Source organism: Heteronotia binoei, chromosome 8 (genome assembly GCF_032191835.1).
Source record: "Heteronotia binoei isolate CCM8104 ecotype False Entrance Well chromosome 8, APGP_CSIRO_Hbin_v1, whole genome shotgun sequence".
Lineage (NCBI taxonomy): Eukaryota > Metazoa > Chordata > Lepidosauria > Squamata > Gekkonidae > Heteronotia > Heteronotia binoei.
This window is the reverse complement of record NC_083230.1, coordinates 119074893-119094012: the sequence shown is the minus strand read 5'-3', so window position 1 is coordinate 119094012 and position 19120 is coordinate 119074893. Positions and strand designations below refer to the sequence as shown.

The 19120-nt window shown below is 47.8% G+C and overlaps 1 protein-coding gene across 1 annotated transcript in view; it reads right to left on the bottom strand.

Annotated features, from left to right (window-relative positions):
* The window catches only part of SFMBT2 (Scm like with four mbt domains 2), a 96898-nt gene that overhangs the window by 10799 nt on the left and 66979 nt on the right, over positions 1 to 19120 (bottom strand). The window contains exons 11-14 of the mRNA XM_060245974.1: positions 17907 to 18020; positions 13610 to 13652; positions 10627 to 10697; positions 4093 to 4232 (exon numbers count right to left, since the gene is read on the bottom strand). Coding sequence (XP_060101957.1) covers positions 4093 to 4232; positions 10627 to 10697; positions 13610 to 13652; positions 17907 to 18020 — 368 coding nt within the window. The remainder of the gene's footprint in view (positions 1 to 4092; positions 4233 to 10626; positions 10698 to 13609; positions 13653 to 17906; positions 18021 to 19120) is intronic.

Here is a 19120-nt window from a genome sequence, read left to right as displayed (position 1 = left end):
CTGGCTAATATTATTCACATGGAGGGGGTTTTTTGGTTGTTTTTTTAAAGCAGGAACACAGTTCTGGCTGCCTTGGCATCAGAGGGTGTGGCCTAATAGGCCAATGAGATCCTGATAGCTTTTTCTACAAAAAAGCCATATGCAAAACAATGGTGACATCAGGGGGTGTGGCCTAGTATGCCAATGAGTTCCTGCTGCGCTTTTTCTACAAAAAAAAAGACGTATGTAAAACAATGGTGACACCAGGGGGTGTGGCCTAGTATTCCAATGAGTTCCTGCTAGGCCTTTTTCTAAAAAAAAAAAAAAAAGCCATATGCAAAACAATGGTGACATCAGGGGGCATGGCCTAATATGCCAATGAGTTCCTGCTAGGCTTTTTCTAAAAACAAAACAAAACATATGCAGAACAATGGTGACATCAGGAGGTGTGGCCTAGTATGCCAATGAGTTCCTGCTGGGCTTTTTCTACAAAAAAAGAGCTGTATGCAGAACAATGGTGACATCAGGGGGTGTGGCCTAATATGCCAATGAGTTCCTGCTAGGCTTTTTCTACAAAAAACATATGCAAAACAATGGTGACATCAGGGGGTGTGGCCTAGTATGCCAATGAGTTCCTGCTGGGCTTTTTCTACAAAAAAAAAAGGCCCTATTCACAGGGCCTGTACTAATCTTCACATTCATGTTTGAGAAGTGTGCTCTGGGAATACAGTTGTTTCCTCTTCAGGATGAAAAAAATTAAAGAGACAAAATCACTCTCCCTGATTTCCTTCAAGAGTCTACCTCCTGTGGGAATCCATTATCACCTCAGCCGCGTTCCCCTGGCAATGACATTCTCGCACAGTCTCACACACAGTGAAACAGCAAGTGGGGGAGGGAAAGGGGGGAAGGAGAAAAACAACAATGCAAATTTTGTCTCTGGCTTCTCCAGAGAAGGAGATCTAATTGGGTTCAACACCTCCACTGGAATTCCCACTCAGTGGCTGGTCTCAGTTTTGAGACCAACATGGTGGAGAGAAAACTGGAAACAATTCCAAAACTGGTTCGGAGGAAGGGACGGAATCACTTGTATGCGTTCAGTCCATCCAATATTGATGTGTCCCCTAGTGTTCCTGGGAGAGAGGAAACAGCCAGTTTGGTGTAGTGGACTCTTATCTGGGAGAACCGGGTTTGATTCCCCACTCCTCCACTTGAACCTGCTGGAAGGACCTTGGGTCAGCCATAGCTCTTGCAAAGGTTGTCCTTGAAAGGGCAGCTGCTGTGAGAGTCTTCTCAGCCCCACCCACCTCACAGAGTGTCTGTTGTGGGAGAAGAAGATAAAGAAGATTGTAAGCCGTTCTGAGACTCTGATTCAGAGAGAAGGGCGGGGTATAAATCTGCAGTCTTCTTCTTCTACTTGGCCTGCTGCAACTGGTATGAACTTTGTGCCAACTGTTTGGGGGACCGAATTTTTGGTTTTGTGCTAAAGTGCTGAGTTAAAAGCAGGAGAAAGGTCCGGGGCACAGCAAGCCAAGAATGGGGATCCCTGTAAATGCTCAGCTGTTTGGTGACATTACAGGTATCTTGTTTCCAGAAAGCACTTTCCTTGCAGTTATTTAGAGCTTAAAATATAACATTCTGATGCTGATAAAATCAGCTTCCAACCACCCTCAACCGTTGCACTGATCAATAACTAGGTTTCTAGGAAAAAGAAAACTGGGCAAGGACTGACAAATCAACAGCATTGGCTCTACCCGCCAAATCACTCCTATGTCAAACAAAACAATACTTTTTTTTTAACTCTCTTCTCCCCAGCATGGATAGAAGTTCCATTCTTGGAACAGCTCCCTTTGGTGTAGTGGTTAAGGCCGCAGACTCTTCTCTGGGAGAACCAGCTTTGATTCCCCACTCCTCCACCTGCTGGAATGGCCTTGGGTTAGTCACAGCTCTCGCAGAGCTGTCCTTGAAAGGGCAGCTGTTGGGGGAGCTCTCTCAGCCCCACCTACCTCACAGGGTGTCTGTTGTGGGGGGAGAAGATATAGGAGATTGTGAGCCGCTCTGAGTCTCTGATTCAGAGAGAAGGGCGGGGTATAAATCTGCAGCCTTCTTCTTCTTTAGATGATCAGGTTGAAACATGGCTCACTGAACCTATGGGGTCCCAAGAAGCAGTGATGACTGATGAACAGGGCAGGACAACTGTATCGTCCACTGATGGGCCCTGCAGAGAAGACATGGCTGAGTGCGCTGGCTTGCGGTGGGGGTGGGAAAACTCTGAGTGGGGTTTTCAGGGCTACAGACGAACCAAGGTAATTTGCTATTGTTTTATCCTGAGTCTGCCAATTGGTCTATGAAGGTCAATATTGTCTTGTTCACTGGCAGCGGTTCTGCAGGGTATCGGGAAGAAGAAGAAGAAGAAGACGGCAGATTTATACCCCGCCCTTCTCTCTGAATCAGAGACTCCTACATCTTCTCCCCCACAACAGACACCCTGCAAGGTGGGTGGGGCTGAGCGAGCTCTCACAGCAGCTGCCCTTTCAAGGACAACCTCTGCCAGAGCTATGGCTAAACCAAGGCCATTCCAGCAGATGCATGTGGAGGAGGGGGGAACCAAACCCGGTTCTCCCAGATAAGAGTCCAAACACTTAACCACTACACCAAACTGGCTCTCAAACTTTGACCTCATTTACTACCCGATCCTTTTAACTGGAAACCATCTGCATGCGAGGCAGATGTTCAACCACTGAGCCACGGCCCCCATTCCACGGTCCTTTAAATCCCCTCCTTCCTGGTGTAAACAAGAACACAGATTCTACTAGAACAGACAGCCTGAGAAAGCTCTGTGAGAACTGTGACTGACCCAAGGTCATCCAGTAGCTGCAAGTGGAGGAGTGGGGAATCAAACCAGGTCCTCCCAGATTAGAGCCAATGCACTTAACCACTACACCAAACTGGCTATAAACAAGTCTGTTAGGGCATGTGTGTCGTCTAGGAGTGCATTGCAGAGAACAGGGGCCACAACTGAGAAGGCCCTTCCCCTGGTACAGCTAGCTGGAGCCATCCTGGGGTCAGGCACCTGTAAATGGCCCCTAGATGATGACTGAAGGGAGGGGGGGGTTCTTACAGGAGGGGTGCTCCTGTAGGTATGAGGGTCCCAGACTGCTAAGGGCCTTAAAAGTTAACACCAACACCTTGAAGATGGTGTATTCCTCCCACTGCAGCAGGGGTGGCCAAACTACAGCTTGGGAGCCACATGGGTCTCTTTCACACACACACTGTGTGGCTCTCAAAGCCCCCACCACTTCATCAGCCAGCATGGAGAAGGCATTTGTCTCTTTAAATCACTTCTCCAAGCCAAGCCAGCTGGTGGTAGGAAGAATGGACTTAAAAGTTAAAGTTGCTTTTTTTCCACCACTGCCTCCCTCCTCTCTCTCTCGCGTTTCTCAAACATCTCATGTTTATTCTTTGTGGCTCTTATGCTAAGCAAGTTTGGCCATCCCTGCCACCACTGGGAAGGGAATCTTGAATACTCTCTTCTCAGTTTCTCTCTTCACCAAGTCAAGGATCTCTGGGCCCATAACCTCTTAAGGAAGGGGCCACTGCACTGACCTCACTACTGCCCCCTCCTCCCGCATTCCTCCCACTGCAGCAGGGGTGGCCAGAGGAAAAGTCCACAACATGTTGGTAACTCCTGCATCTATACCAGTGGATGCCCAACTGGCTTGAACAAGGCCCACGGCCTTTTTGGTCCAGGCCCCCACCTGGTGGAATGAGCTCCCGCTGGAGATCCGGGTCCTGCGGGACTTATCCAAGTTTCGCAGGGCCTGTAAGCTTTCAACTGATCCAGCAGGTATCCCCTGAAGTCATCGTTTCCCCCAGCACCTTATTAGCACCTCACCATCTAGGTGCTTAAGTTACGTTGAACGCGACTTCGATAATTCTGCGATTTTTACAGATTCTGCAATCATGGTATTGTTTAGTCTGGGTGTGGTTTCTTTAACGTTCCTGTAAGGTTTTAATGTTGTAAGCCGCCCAGAGCCCGCTTGCGAGATAGGGCGGGGTATAACCCGGAAAATTAAATTAAATTAAAATTAAACTTCCACGTTAAGTGACCCTCACCTCTTTAAGAACGAGGACACACTTGCCAGGCCCAACAGACTGAGGCAGCTCCGACAATCTTCCTTTGTTCAAATGGGGTCCCGAGAAGCAGCGATGATTGATGAACAGGGCGGGACAACTGTATCGCCCGTTGACGAGACCTGCAGAGGAGAAGACAACGCTGAGTGCACAGGCTTGCGGTGGTAGTGGAAAATGCGACCGAGTGGGGTTTTCAGGCCTACAGATGAACCAAAGCAAATTGCTATTGCCTGCTTCACCTTACAGACCTTGGACTCTCTTGGTGGTCTCTATCCAAGTACCAACCAGGGCCAACCCTTCTTAGATTCCAATATCTGGCTAGCCTGGGCCAACCAGGTCAGGGCACATTTCATAGATACCATAACTGAGGAAATTCTCTTTCTCTCTCCCAAGGGGAAAGAGCAACTAGAATGATTACAGGCTTGGAACACTTTCCCTATGAAGAGAGGTTAAAACGCTTGGGGCTCTTTAGCTTGGAGAGACGTTGACTGCGGAGTGACATGATAGAGGTTAACAAGATTATGCATGGGATGGAGAAGGTAGAGAAAGAAGTCCCTTTCTCCCTTTCTCACAGTACAAGAACTCGTGGGCATTCAATGAAATTGCTGAGCAGTCGGGTTAGAACGGATAAAAGAAGGTACTTCTTCACCCAAAGGGTGATTAACACGTGGAATTCACTGCCACAGGAGGTGGTGGTGGCTACAGGCATAGCCAGCTTCAAGAGGGGGTTAGATAAAAATATGGAGCAGAGGTTCATCAGTGGCTATTAGCCACAGTGTGTGTGTGTGTGTGTGTATATATATATATATATATATATATATATATATATAAATTTATATATATAAATTATTGGCCACTGTGTGATACAGAGTGTTGGACTGGATGGGCCGTTGGCCTGATCCAGCATGGCTTCTCTTATGTTCTTAAGTGTGACAGAGTGTTGGACTGGATGGGCCATTGGCCTGATCCAACAGGGCTTCTCTTATGTTCTTATGTGTGACACAGAGTGTTGGACTGGATGGGTCGTTGGCCTGATCCAACATGGCTTCTCTTATGTTCTTATGTCTTCCTAGCACTTTGAAATGAAAAGTAAAAACCAGATGCATTTGTGTATGTTGGGTATAACACAATCAGGCCTCATTTCGCGCAGGAGCTCACAGGAGTGGAGCTCCACAATCCCTAAATTTTACTGTGTTCTTTTTTTCTTAACCCCCCCCCCCCCCCACCGCCCCCAAATGCTTGCTTCTGGGCTCCATTGTTCAAACCTCCAGTGAGAATTTTGCTAAACTCTTAAGATTTGACAAACTTTCTAATATTTTCCCCCACAAAAAAATGGGGAAATAACCAAAACATATAAAGCAGACAGCTGGAAATCTTCGTCATTGTTGCTGTGGCCACAGAGGAGAAGGTCATTTAAAAAGTATGATGGAAGTCAGGTTTTATGATGACAATTCTAATTCAAGACAGCATTTGAAGGTAGCTGCTGATCTGATAGTATTTAGTGCACCTTCTGGTGATGTCAGGGTATGTGCGGCATATGCAAATGAGTTGTGCTAATTATAGGGTTGCCAAGTCCAATTCAAGAAATATCTGGGGACTTTGGGGGTGGAGCCAGGAGCAAGGGTGTGACAAGCATAACTGAACTTCAAGGGAGTTCTGGCCATCACATTTAAAGGGACAGCACACCTTTTACAATGTCTTCCTTCCATAGGAAATAATGAAGGATAGGGGCATCTTCTTTTGGGGCTCATAGAATTGGACCCCCTGGTCCAATCGTTTTGAAAGTTGGGGGGGGGTACTTTGGGGAGAGGCACTAAATACTATACTGAAAATTTGGTGCCTCTACCTAAAAAAAACAGGTCCCCCGGAGCCCCCGAAACCTCCAAATCAATTCCCATAGGGAATAATGAAGTACTCAGTAGACGTTTCCCTCCCCCCCCGTTTCTGGCAATTCTGAAGCGAGGGATTGGCCTCTCTACTCATGAATTGCTGCCAACTTCTTCAAAGTAACACAGACACACCATCCCAAGAGGAAGCCTTTCAATCGGAGACTGAGGCCTATGGAGGTTCAAAGGCACACGGTCCTCTGGGGGCAGGGCTTCCCACCGCCGGCCAGCTGACTGGGGGCGGGAAGTTGCCTGGGAAAGCGGGAGAACCCCCGCTGAGACCTGGGGATTGGGAAGCCCAGCTAATTAGCTCCGGCACTTCTTTTTCTAAGAAACGACCCCTGGAATTCTCTGGGGCAGTGATGCTCTGTATTATTGGTGCTGGGGGGAGGCAACAGTGGGAGGGCTTGTAGTGTCCTGGCCCGCTGGTGGACCTCCTGATGGCACCTGGTTTTTTTGGTCACTTTGTGACACAAAGTGTTGGACTAGATGGGCCATTGGCCTGATCCAGCATGGCTTCCCTTATGTCATTATATCTGGGGTAGTGATGCTCTGTATTCTTGGTGCTTGGAGGGCAACAGTGGGAGGGCTTCTGGAGTTAGTCTGGTCCCACTGGTGGACTTCCTGATGTCACCTGAGTTTTGGCCACCTTGTGACACAGTGTTGGACTGGATGGGTCATTGTCCTGATCCAACGTGGCTTCTCTTATGTTTTTATGTGACACAGAGTGTTGGACTGGATGGGCCTTCGGCCTGATCCAACATGGCTTCTCTTATGTTCTTATGTGACACAGAGTGTTGGGCTGGATGGGCCATTGGTCTGATCCAACATGGCTTCTCTTATGTTCTTATGTGACACAGAGTGTTGGACTGGATGGGCCATTGGTCTGATCCAACATGGCTTCTCTTATGTTCTTCTGTGACACAGAGTGTTGGACTGGATGGGCCTTTGGCCTGATCCAACATGGCAGATCATCTAAATTTGGATCTTGTAGTACCTAGTTGTCAAACGCTAGCCTTCAAGTCACAGCCAACCTAGGGCCACCCTATAGGGTTTTCCAGGCAAGAGAGGCTCAGAGGTGGTTTGCCATTGTCTGCTTCCATTTTGTAACTCTGGTTTACTTGGTGATCTCCCATCCAAGTACATATCAGCGAGGACCCTGCTTAGCTATCAGGATCTGATGAGACTGTGCAATTCAGGCCAGGGCTTGTAGAGAACATGATCTTCATGGGTATAAGTTTTTGAGAGTCAAAGCTCCGGGGGTCATTTTGTAGAAAAATAGGTGGAGGAGCTTGTTCGTATTAGCATATGCCTCCCCCCCCCCAAAGCAACCCAATGCAAGAAAGGAGAGCCCCAGGTGAGTGAGGACTGCTTGGGCTGGCTAGAATTCCAGCCAGCCCAAGCAGGCCTCGCTCGCCTGGGGCTCTCCTGGGCTGCCCTCCCCCAGTCAAAAGGACAGCAAGCCACCTGCTGCCCAAAATCACATAAGTGGAGAAAGGGTTCTCCGGGGGTTAATGAGGGCTGCTGGGGGCGGGGCAAAGCCCCTGGTGGATGGCTGGCTGCCCACTCTCCTAATCCAGGGATTGTTATGCAGCTGCACCTCCTATTCAAAGGACAAGGTAGGTGAGGAGGAAGAGGGGGAACTCCAGAAAGGTTCAGGAGCTCTGCTCCCACTGAATCTGAAGCCCACAAAGCTCCGTTTTTGCTGGTTTTTAAGGTGCCCACTGGACAAGAATCACCATGGCTACAATGCTGGAACTATCTTAATGGGGACCAATTACTCTGCAATACAGTTTTAAAGATTATGAGAGAGATCAATTCTGAGCTATGAGACAGAATTAGAACATGCTAAAGCCATCTGATGCCATCACATTTCATAGAGGAAAAGACCTCCCTTCGTGGTTTCTTGACTATGGTTTTTGTAGCATATCTTAACTGTGGAATAGATTTGACTATGCCTCAAAGAATGACCAAAATGCCCATTATAATCCAATTATGCCTTTTGGCAACTGAAAGCGCTTCGCTCTCCACGATATAAGGACAGATGGACTTACGTTCTGGCTCTGTATCTGAACAAGTGAGCAATGACTCTCAAAAGCTCCTACTCTATCACAAATTTTAAAAACAAAGAGAAGCCATGTTGGATCAGGCCAATGGCCTATCCCGTCCAACACTCTTATGTCACACGATGGCCAAACCCCAGGTGCCACCAGGAGATCCACCAGCAGGGCCGTAAGACCATAAGAGAAGCCATGTTGGATCAGGCCAATGGCCCATCCAGTGCAACACTCGTGTCACATAAGAACATAAGAGAAGCCATGTTGGATTAGGCCTATGGCCCATCCAGTCCAACACTCTGTGTCACATAAGAACATAAGAGAAGCCATGTTGGATCAGGCCAATGGCCCATCCAGTCCAACACTCTGTGTCACATAAGAACATAAAAGAAGCCATATTGGATCAGGCCAATGGCCCATCCAGTGCAACACTCGTGTCACATAAGAACATAAAAGAAGCCATGTTGGATCAGGCCAGTGGCCCAACCAGGGCAACACTCATGTCACACGTTATCCAAACCCCAGGTGCCACCAGCAGGGCCATAAGAACATAAGAGAAGCCATGCTGGATCAGGCCAATGGCCCATCCAGTCCAACACTCTGTGTCACACAGTGGCCAAAACCCAGGTGCCATCAGCAGGTCCACCAGCAGGGTCATAAGAATATAAGAGAAGCCATGCTGGGTCAGTTCAATGGCATATCCATTCCAACACTCTTATATCACACAGTGGCCAAAACCCAAGTGCGATCAGGAGGTCCACCAGAACTCCAGAAGCCCTCCCACTGTGGCCTCCCAAGCACCAAGAATACAGAGCATCACTGCCCCAGACATACTATTCCATCTATACCTTGCGGCTAACAGCCACAGATGGACCTCTAACTCTGTATGTTCATGCAATCCCCTCTTGAAGTTGTAACTCAAAAAAAAAATCCCACACGGGGCATGTAGTTTTTGGGAAAACACACCACTGTTTACCTTGAACTGACATGGCTACCACTTTTGTGGGATATTTGGGGATTTGGATACAGTGTGAGAAATGAGCAGAGAAATCCTAGAGCACCACACACCTCTTTGAGATTCCAGTTGATTTGGGAAATCTGGCCATCTCTATCTGACCTGAGAAGTACCTTTCTCCCTTTCTCACAATACGAGAACTCTTGGATATTCAATGAAATTGCTGAGCAGTTGGGTTAGAACTGATAAAAAGAAGTATTTCTTCACCCAAAGGGTGATTAACACATGGAATTCACTGCCACAGGAGGTGGCGGTGGCTACAAGCATAGACAGCTTCAAGAGGGGATTAGATAAGCATATGGAGCAGAGGTCCATCATTGGCTCTTAGCCACAACATATCGATGGAACTTTCTGTCTGGGGCAGTGATGCTCTGTATTCTTGGTGAGTGGGAGGGCTTCTATTGCCGTGGCCCCACTGGTGGACCTCCTGATAGCACTTAGTTTTTTTGGCCACTTTGTGACACAGAGTGTTGGACTGGATGGGCCATTGGCCTGATCCAACATGGCTTCTCTTATGTTCTTATCCAGTGTAACACTCTGTTAGAGCGATTCCTCAGTGGAACAGGCTTCCTCGGGAGGTGGTGGGCTCTCCTTCTTTGGTGGTTTTTAAACAGAGGCTAGATGGCCATCTGACAGCAATGAAGATCCTGTGAATTTAGGGAGAAGTGTTTGTGAGGTTCCTGCATTGTGCAGGGGTTGGACTAGATGACCCTAGAGATCCCTTCCAGCTCTATGATTCTATTATTCTATTCTATGATTCTGTGTCATACAGGCATAGGGTTGCCAATCCCCAGGTGGGAGCAGGGGATCTCCGGTTTGGAGACCCTCCCCCCACTTCAGGGTCGTCAGAAAGCGGGGGGAGGGGAGGGAAATCTGCTGGAAACTCTATTATTCCCTGTGGAGATTTATTCCCATAGAAAATCATGGAGAATTGATCTGCGGGTATCTGGGGGGGGGGTGTTTTTTGGGGTAGAGGCACCAAATTTTCAATATAGCATCTAGTGCCTCTCCCCAAAATACCCCCCAAGTTTCAAAAAGATTGGACCAGGGGGTCCAATTCTATGAGCCCCAAAAGAAGGTGCCCCTATCCTTCATTATTTCCTATGGAAGGAAGGCATTCTCTCTCTACCTTCTCTATCCCATGCATAATCTTGTAAAATATTATAGGGGTGACCAATGGTAGCTCTTCAGATGTTTTTTTGCCTACATCTCCCATCAGCCCCAGCCAGCATGGCCAATGGCTTGGGCTGACGCGAGTTGTAGGCAAAAAAACATCTGGAGAGCTACCGTTGGCCACCCCTGCTCTATTGCTAATCCAATATGGCTTCTCTTACGTTCTTATGGCGTATGCTGAGTGGCGTGGTGGCTCTCCCGTGTGGAACAAGTTCTGTACAGAGGCGTATGTGTGGGTGGCTCGGCAAACAGTTAGCATTCCACACAAGAAATCCGTTTCCACCCCCCCCCCACCCCCCGAATGGTATTTTAATTAAAGCCGTGAAATTTTAAACGCAACAGGAGCTCCCAAGCGCTCTCCAAAGAAACCCTCCAAGAAACTCACCCACTGTGTCAGGCTGAGGAATTAGGCAAGGGTCGTGAAGTATATTCTCCACAGGCACGCCAGACGGGAGCCTATTTGACAACACAACAATGCATTTCTGCTACACGCCGTTTCCAGGCAGGATCAGAAACACTCGGGGCGAGACAGAATCTCCTGTGTGTTTAACTGCATCGAAATCTTTGCCTTCTGTGAAAAATCATGCGATGGCATACAAGAGGCAAGCCCCCATTCTACCCTCCTGACGACCCTGCGGGATACGTCAAGGCTGAAAGAGAGTGGTTGGCTCAGTTCATCCAGCAAGCTTGCGGGGGGGGGGGGGGGGAGGTGTGAACTTGAGCAGGCAGTCCTGATCTTGAGGGACCAATGGTCTGATTTAGTATAATAATGCAATTAAAGGGCCAAACATTAAAAGCAAACTGTATAATGACTCATAAGCAAACGTCCAGGTACTTATTATAGAAAGCTAAAACCATTTAGAGGCCCATCATTAGCTTCTACCCTTTGTACAGCCATAAAACCACTTAACTTAACCTAGCCTGATGCGTTTCGACCTAGACTGGTCTTCTTCAGAGGTCAGAAAAGTAAGTACACATTTTGGCTCATAATACAGAAAACAATAGAACAACAGAACAATGCTGGACAATAAAGAAATTGAATGAAGTGACAAAGGCTTAAAGATATTCCTGAGGCCTTTTATTCTACAGCCTTATGTCCTAATCAAGGGTATACATATTGCATCCAGTGTCTTATTGTATGCCTCCGGAATTGATCCAGGTAGGTGTAAGGTCAGAGCTTCTTCAGTCAGGTTAAAATGGATAAAAGGAAGTACTTCTTCACCCAAAGGGTGATTAACATGTGGAATTCACTGCCACAGGAGGTGGTGGCGGCGGCTACAAGCATGGACAGCTTCAAGAGGGGCTTAGATAAAAATATGGAGCAGAGGTCCTTCAGTGGCTATTAGCCACAGTGTGTATGCTTATGTATGTGTGTGTGTGTGTGTGTGTGTGTGTGTATATATATAATTTTTTTGGCCACTGTGTCACACAGAGTGTTGGACAGGATGGGCCAATGGCCTGACCCAACATGGCTTCTCTTATGCTCTTCTGTGACACAGAGTGTTGGACTGGATGGGCAATTGGCCTGACCCAACATGGCTTCTCTTATGCTCTTCTGTGACACAGAGTGTTGGACTGGATGGGCCATTGGCCTGATCCAACATGGCTTCTCTTATGTTCTTATGTGACACAGAGTGTTGGACTGGATGGGCCTTTGGCCTGATCCAACATGGCTTCTCTGATGTTCTTATGTGACACAGAGTGTTGCACTGGATGGGCCACTGGCCTGATCCAACATTGCTTCTCTTATGTTCTTATGCACATAGGCACATGGTTTTAGCTTTCTATAATAAATACATGTATGATTCATTGTACAGTTTGCTTTTAATGTTTGGCCCTTTAATTGCATATGAGCCTTTTAAGTTTCTTACTCCAGTTTTTGGGTTAATTTTCTTTCCCCTCTCTGTTTTTTTTCTGATTTAGTATAAGGCAGCTTTATATATACGTTCACGTGCAAGTTCACATTTCCAATATCCTCCTGACCCCGGCACAACAGCTTATAATATTTAGCAGAACGATATAAAGAATTACGGAAAACTTACGAAAATATTTATACCAGCCCACACTCAGATCTAGGGATCAGAAAGGATAAAATCGTTTCCAGGGTTTTTTAAAAAATGGCTCATTTATTTTTACTTCACTTTTGCCAGACGGTCTCAGCTAACACAGCTGATTTTGGGATTAACCAAACCTTTTTCATCCCAGACTTCAGATTTCAAACGGTATTTCAAATGTATTAATATTACAGCCCGTAGCCAACATGAATATATTCAAAGACTTCAGATTTAAATATCTAATGTGCAGGGCTTTTGTTGTAGCAGGAACTCCTTTGCATAATAGAATACCGTCTCCCTCCAATGTAGGCAGCCCTCCAAGACTTTACAGGGCTCTTTGTACAGGGCCTACTGTAAGCTCCAAGAGGATTGGCTAAATCATGAGGATGTGGCCTAATATGCTAAGGAGGTCCTGCTAGAATTCCTTACAGGGCTCTTCGTACAGGGCCTGCTGAGAGCTCCAGGAGGACTGGCTCCATCAGGGGGGTGTGGCCTAATAGGCAAAGGAGGTCCTGCTAGAATTCCTTACAGGGCTCTTCGTACAGGGCCTGCTGTAAGCTCCAGGAGGATTGGCTACATCAGGGGTGTGTGGCCTAATAGGCAAAGGAGGTCCTGCTAGAATTCCTTACAGGGCTCTTCATACAGGGCCTGCTGTAAGCTCCAGAAGGATTGGCTACATCAGGGGGGTGTGGCCTAATAGGCAAAGGAGGTCCTGCTAGAATTCTTTACAGGGCTCTTCATACAGGGCCTACTGAGAGCTCCAGGAGGACTGGCTACATCAGGGGTGTGTGGCCTAATATGCTAAGGAGGTCCTGCTAGAATTCCTTACAGGGCTCTTCTTACAGGGCCTACTGAGAGCTCCAGGAGGATTGGCTACATCAGGGCTGTGTGGGCTAATAGGCAAAGGAGTTCCTGCTACAAAAAAAGCCATGCTAGTGTACTTGCAGATTTTTACAAATCAGCACTGCAACTGTAGTTAACCCACCTCTTGGACTGCACTCTGATGATCCCTTGTAATCTCAGGCTACCCTGATGATCTCTTAATTTCCCCATTCCCAACATGGGAGAGCCTAACATTTTGAGACATTCCCTTAAACCTACAGAGATAAACCTGAAGCCAGCTGGAGTCAGACGATGTGAATTCTAGCCACGCGCGCACATCATTTTAAGGAGGTATCCGTGCACGTACTAAATTATAAGCTGCCGAACACCAAGTTATTCAGTTTCGCTGCTGTACTCCATTCCCGGGGAGCAAATCTTATTTATTTACATATTAGAGCGGCTTTGTTATTTACATTTTAAGTGCCTACTTACTGCTTCTCCGGCTGCACCACGGCGATCTTTCTCGTCCTTTGTACTGCAAAAAAAAGAGAGAGAAATGGAGTTTGGTAACCTGGGTTTATAAAAATCTCACACCTTCGGGTCTCCCCGTCGAGATGGGAACAGTAAACTAGATCAGACCTTCTCGCCTTTTCGTAAGCATTCCATACATGCCTTATTGCATCAGGCGGAAGAGGCGCTTGGCTTGGCATTTCCTCTCCAACCAGGTAGAGGTTTACAAGAAGGGTGTGGTGGGGATAGCCTTCCCTGTGTTTGCTGCCAGAGTCTGCTAGTTAGAGGTACACTTCTTTTGAACACGGAGGCTCCATGCCCCTGCTTAGGCTGTTAATATTACAAATGGCCAGGGGCCGTTTTGTAGAAAAATAGGTGGCGGAGCTCATCAGCACAACTCATTAGCATATGCCCCCCCCCAGCCAAAAGCAACCCGACGCAAGAAAGGAGAGCCCCGGGTGAGTGAGGCCTGCTTGGGCTGGCTAGAGATCCAGCCAGTCCAAGCAGATCTTGCTCACCAGGGGCTCTCCTGGGCTGCTCCCCCAGTCAAAACGCCAGCAAGCCAGCTGGCACTCAAAATCATATAAGTGCAGAAAGGTTGGTATGGGCTTCTCCAGCGATTAATGAGGGCTGATGGGGCGTGGCAAAGCTCCTGGTGGCTGGCTGGCCGCCCGCTCTCCTACTCCAGGGATTGTTATGCAGCTGCACCTCCTATTCAATGGACAAGGTAGGTAGGTGGGGAGGAGGAGGGGGAACCCTCAGAAAGGTCCAGGAGCTGTGTGAATCTGAGACCTGCAAATGGCTCTCTGCCAGTCATAGGGGGCTCATGCATCAGTCAAGCATGGTAATATTGGGACAACTGCAGCTTACTACTATCTCTTATAGATTGGACAACTGCAGACCAAAGCTTGATCTCCATCGTGCAGCAGGATGAGATGATGCCAGGGTGATAAGAGTGCTGAGGTGGTAGAATAAGAGCATAAGAGAAGCCATGCTGGATCAAGCCAATGGCCCATCCAGTCCAACACTCTGTGTCACATAAGAGAAGCCATGTTGGATCAATCCAATGGCCCATCCAGTCCAACACTCTGTGTCACAGAAGAACATAAGAGAAGCCATGTTGGATCAGTCCAATGGCCCATCCAGTCCAACACTCTGTGTCATATAAGAGCATAAGAGAAGCCATGCTGGATCAAGCCAATGGCCCATCCAGTCCAACACTCTGTGTCACATAAGAGAAGCCATGTTGGATCAATCCAATGGCCCATCCAGTCCAACACTCTGTGTCACAGAAGAACATAAGAGAAGCCATGTTGGATCAGTCCAATGGCCCATCCAGTCCAACACTCTGTGTCATATAAGAGCATAAGAGAAGCCATGCTGGATCAAGCCAATGGCCCATCCAGTCCAACACTCTGTGTCACACAGTGGCTGAAACCCAGGTGCCATCAGGAGGTCCACCAGTGGGACCAGAACTCCAGAAGCCCTCCCGCTGTTGCCTCCCCAAGCACCAAGAATACAGAGCATCACTGCCTCAGACAGAAGTTCCATCTGTACCTTGTGGCTATTGTTACTGATGAACCTCTGCTCAAAATAAGAACATAAGAAGCCATGTTGGAACAGGCCAAATTGCCCATCCTGCGTCACACATTGGCCGAAACCCAGGGGCCATCAGAAGGTCCACCAGCAGGGCCAGAACTCCACATGCTCTCCTACTGTTGCCCCCTAAGCACCAAGGATACAGAGCATCACTGCCCCAGACAGAGAGTTCCATCTATACCTTGTGGCAAAAAGCCACTCACAGACCGCTGCTCCAGATGTTTATCCAATCCCCTCTTGAAGCTGCCTATGCTTGTATCCACCACAACTTCCTGCAGCAGTGAATCTGATGAGTTAAATTAGTCTTTGAGTGAAAAAGCGCTTCTTTGGATGAAGACGTTCTTTAGAATAGACTGGACTGCTTCAGACAACAGAAGGAGGAAGGAGCTTCTTCTCATTGGGGCAGCAAATCCTCACTCGCTCTTTTTCCGGTGTTGTAAGGAAATGCATGTAAACAAAAACTGACCACACTGCCCTGCTATGAAAAATATAAGGCCTCAAGACCTTGCATTTGCTAATCTTGCTTTTATGGAATCCATATTTAATTTAGAAAATAGAAAAAACACAATACGATTCATTTTTGCATGTAGAAAAAGAACGTAGTGGGTGATTAAATTTTGCAAGCCTGATTACCCACGGCATTTTTTCCTACTCCCTTAATACCGCCAACGCACAGCAAGGCTTCAGTTTGCAGCCTCTGAAATTAGGCACGGCCCCCTGATTTTACAATCAAGCATAGTTCACTCTTTTAAAAAGGAGCAGCGTGTTTTCAAATCTGACTTGCAGATCTAAATGCAAATAAGACAGGTGACGCTGCCCCTCGCGCTGTGTGTTTTTTGGGAGGATGTTTTATATTCACCAGGCAGCCAAAAAAAAAAAAAAACAACCTCGGCCGGCTGAATCGTCATCAAAATTAAAGAGCTCGGGAACACAAAGAGATCAGCTGGTTATTTCTCTTTTTGCATCCCTGAAGACGGGTTTATCCAGATTACGCTTTTCCTAACAGCCAAGGGATGATCCCTGTGAAGATCAAAATTACACAATGGGGTCAACCACAGCTGCAAATTAGGGTTCTGCAAACCCAGCGGCTCAGATGGGGAGAAAAATCCATCCATTTGCGGCAAAACACAAAACTTGAAGAATGGTATTTGTACAGATGCAGTCACGGGGTGGAGGGTAAGAAATGGAGTTCCGACATTCTGATTGCATAATGGTGCCTGATGTTGGGGAAGTAGTATTAGCTACCCATGTCTTGAGCAGGAGGTTGGGAAGGTAGTAGGCACTTTTCTTGCATTCATAGGATGCTGGACTAGATGGGGAGCTATGGTGGCTCAGTGGTAGAGCATCTGCTTGGTAAGCAGAAAGTTCCAGGTTCAATCCCCAGCATCTCCAACTAAAAACGGTCCAGGCAAATAGGTGTGAAAATCCTCAGCTTAAGACGCTGGAGAGCTGCTGCCAGTCTGAGTAGACAATACTGACTTTGATGGACCAAGGGTCTGATTCAATAGAAGGCAGCTTCATATGTTCATATACGACCACTGATCTGATCCAGCAGGGCTCTTCTGATGTTCTTAGGATGCTGGAAAAGGTGGACCACTGGTCTGATCCAGCAGGGCTCTTCTGATGTACTCAGGATGCTAGACTAGATGGACCACTGGTCTGATCCAGCAGGGCTCTTCTGATGTTCTCAGGATGCTGGACTAGATGGACCACTGGTTTGATCCAGCAGGGCTCTTCTGATTTTCTTAGGATGCAGGAATAGATGGGCCACTGGTCTGATCCAGCAGGGCTCTTCTGATGTTCTTGGGATGCTGGACTAGATGGACCACTGGTCTGATCCAGCAGGGCTCTTCTGATGTTCTCGGGATGCTGGACTAGATGGACCCCTGGTCTGATCCAGCAGGGCTCTTCTGATGTTCTCGGGATGCTGGACTAGATGGACCACTGGCCTGATCCAGCAGGGCTCTTCTGATGTTCTTAGGATGCAGGAATAGATGGGCCACTGGTCTGATCCAGCAGGGCTCTTCTGATGTTCTTGGGATGCTGGACTAGATGGACCACTGGTCTGATCCAGCAGGGCTCTTCTGATGTTCTCGGGATGCTGGACTAGATGGACCACTGGTCTGATCCAGCAGGGCTCTTCTGATGTTCTCGGGATGCTGGACTAGATGGACCACTGGTCTGATCCAGCAGGGCTCTTCTGATGTTCTTGGGATGCTGGACTAGATGGACCACTGGTCTGATCCAGCAGGGCTGTTCTGATGTTCTCGGGATGCTGGACTAGACGGACCACTGGTCTGATCCAGCAGGGCTCTTCTGATGTTCTCAGGATGCTGGACTAGATGGACCACTGGTCTGATCCAGCAGGGCTGTTCTGATGTTCTCGGGATGCTGGACTAGATGGACCACTGGTCTGATCCAGCAGGGCTCTTCTGATGTTCTCGGGATGCTGGACTAGATGGACCACTGGTCCAATCCAGCAGGGCTCTTCTTATGTTCTCGGGATGCTGGACTAGATGGACCCCTGGACCGATCCAGCAGGGCTCTTCTGATGTTCTCGGGATGCTGGACTAGATGGACCACTGGTCCGATCCAGCAGGGCTCTTTTAATGTTCTCAATGCTTCCCATGGGGTAAGAATTAAACAAGGGAATGCCGTAGTCACTGCTCACATGACTTACTAAGTGCTTTACGCGGTGCCGACAGATTATAAGAATTCGCCTCACACCAGCCAACTGGGAATATGTCCATCGAGTCTACATCAACTATGTATTCTGAGGCAGGTCCTTGTAATCCTATAAAAAACAAATATAAAATATGATTTCTAAAACCAGGATGGACGCTCTAGCAGAAAAAGAAGAATCACGATACAACAGAATAACATCAGCTTTCTGCAAGCAGACCTCTGCCTCTGGGCCCCTTGTATGAATGTGGATTTATGTATGAAATAAAAAAAATGCACATATAACAGCAGCTCACACTCTCAGAATTTTATTTTTATTTTTTTTTTTACCAATGGCGAAATAACGCAGTTTTGCTGTGTGCGTACCAAGGGCAAAAGCTATTCCCTTAAGAAAATGCAAGGCCTAAAACTTGATATTAAACACTAAAGCAACCGAGTAAAAGCTAACGCTACAGAACACGAGTGAAGCAACACGGCACAGCAAACAAACAACGCAGCACAGCAAGAACTGGGGCAAGGCATGCACACCTGCTAACTTGAAGAAGAAGAGAAGAAGAAGATGATATTGGATTTATATCCCGCCCTCCACTCCGAATCTCAGAGTCTCAGAGCGACTCACAATTTCCTTTATCTTCCTCCCCCACAACAGACACCCTGTGAGGTGGATGGGGCTGAGAGGGCTCTCCCAGAAGCGGCTCACAATCTCCTTTACCTCCCCCCCCCACAACAGACACCCTGTGAGGTAGATGAAGATATTGGATTTATATCCCGCCCTCCACTCCGAAGAGTCTCAGAGCGGCTCACACAATCTCCTTTACCTTCCCCCCCACACAACAGACACCCTGTGAGGTAGATGAAGATATTGGATTTATATCCCGTCCTCCACTCCAAAGAGTCTCAGAGGGGCTCACAATCTCCTTTACTTCCCCCCCCCCCCACAACAGACACCCTGTGAGGTAGATGAAGATATTGGATTTATATCCCGCCCTCCACTCCGAAGAGTCTCAGAGCGGCTCACAATCCCCTTTACCTTCCTCCCCCACAACAGACACCCTGTGAGGTAGATGAAGATATTGGATTTATATCCCGCCCTCCACTCCGAAGAGTCTCAGAGCAGCTCACAATCTCCTTTACCTTCCTCCCCCACAACAGACCCCCTGTGAGGTAGATGAAGATATTGGATTTATATCCCGCCCTCCACTCCAAAGAGTC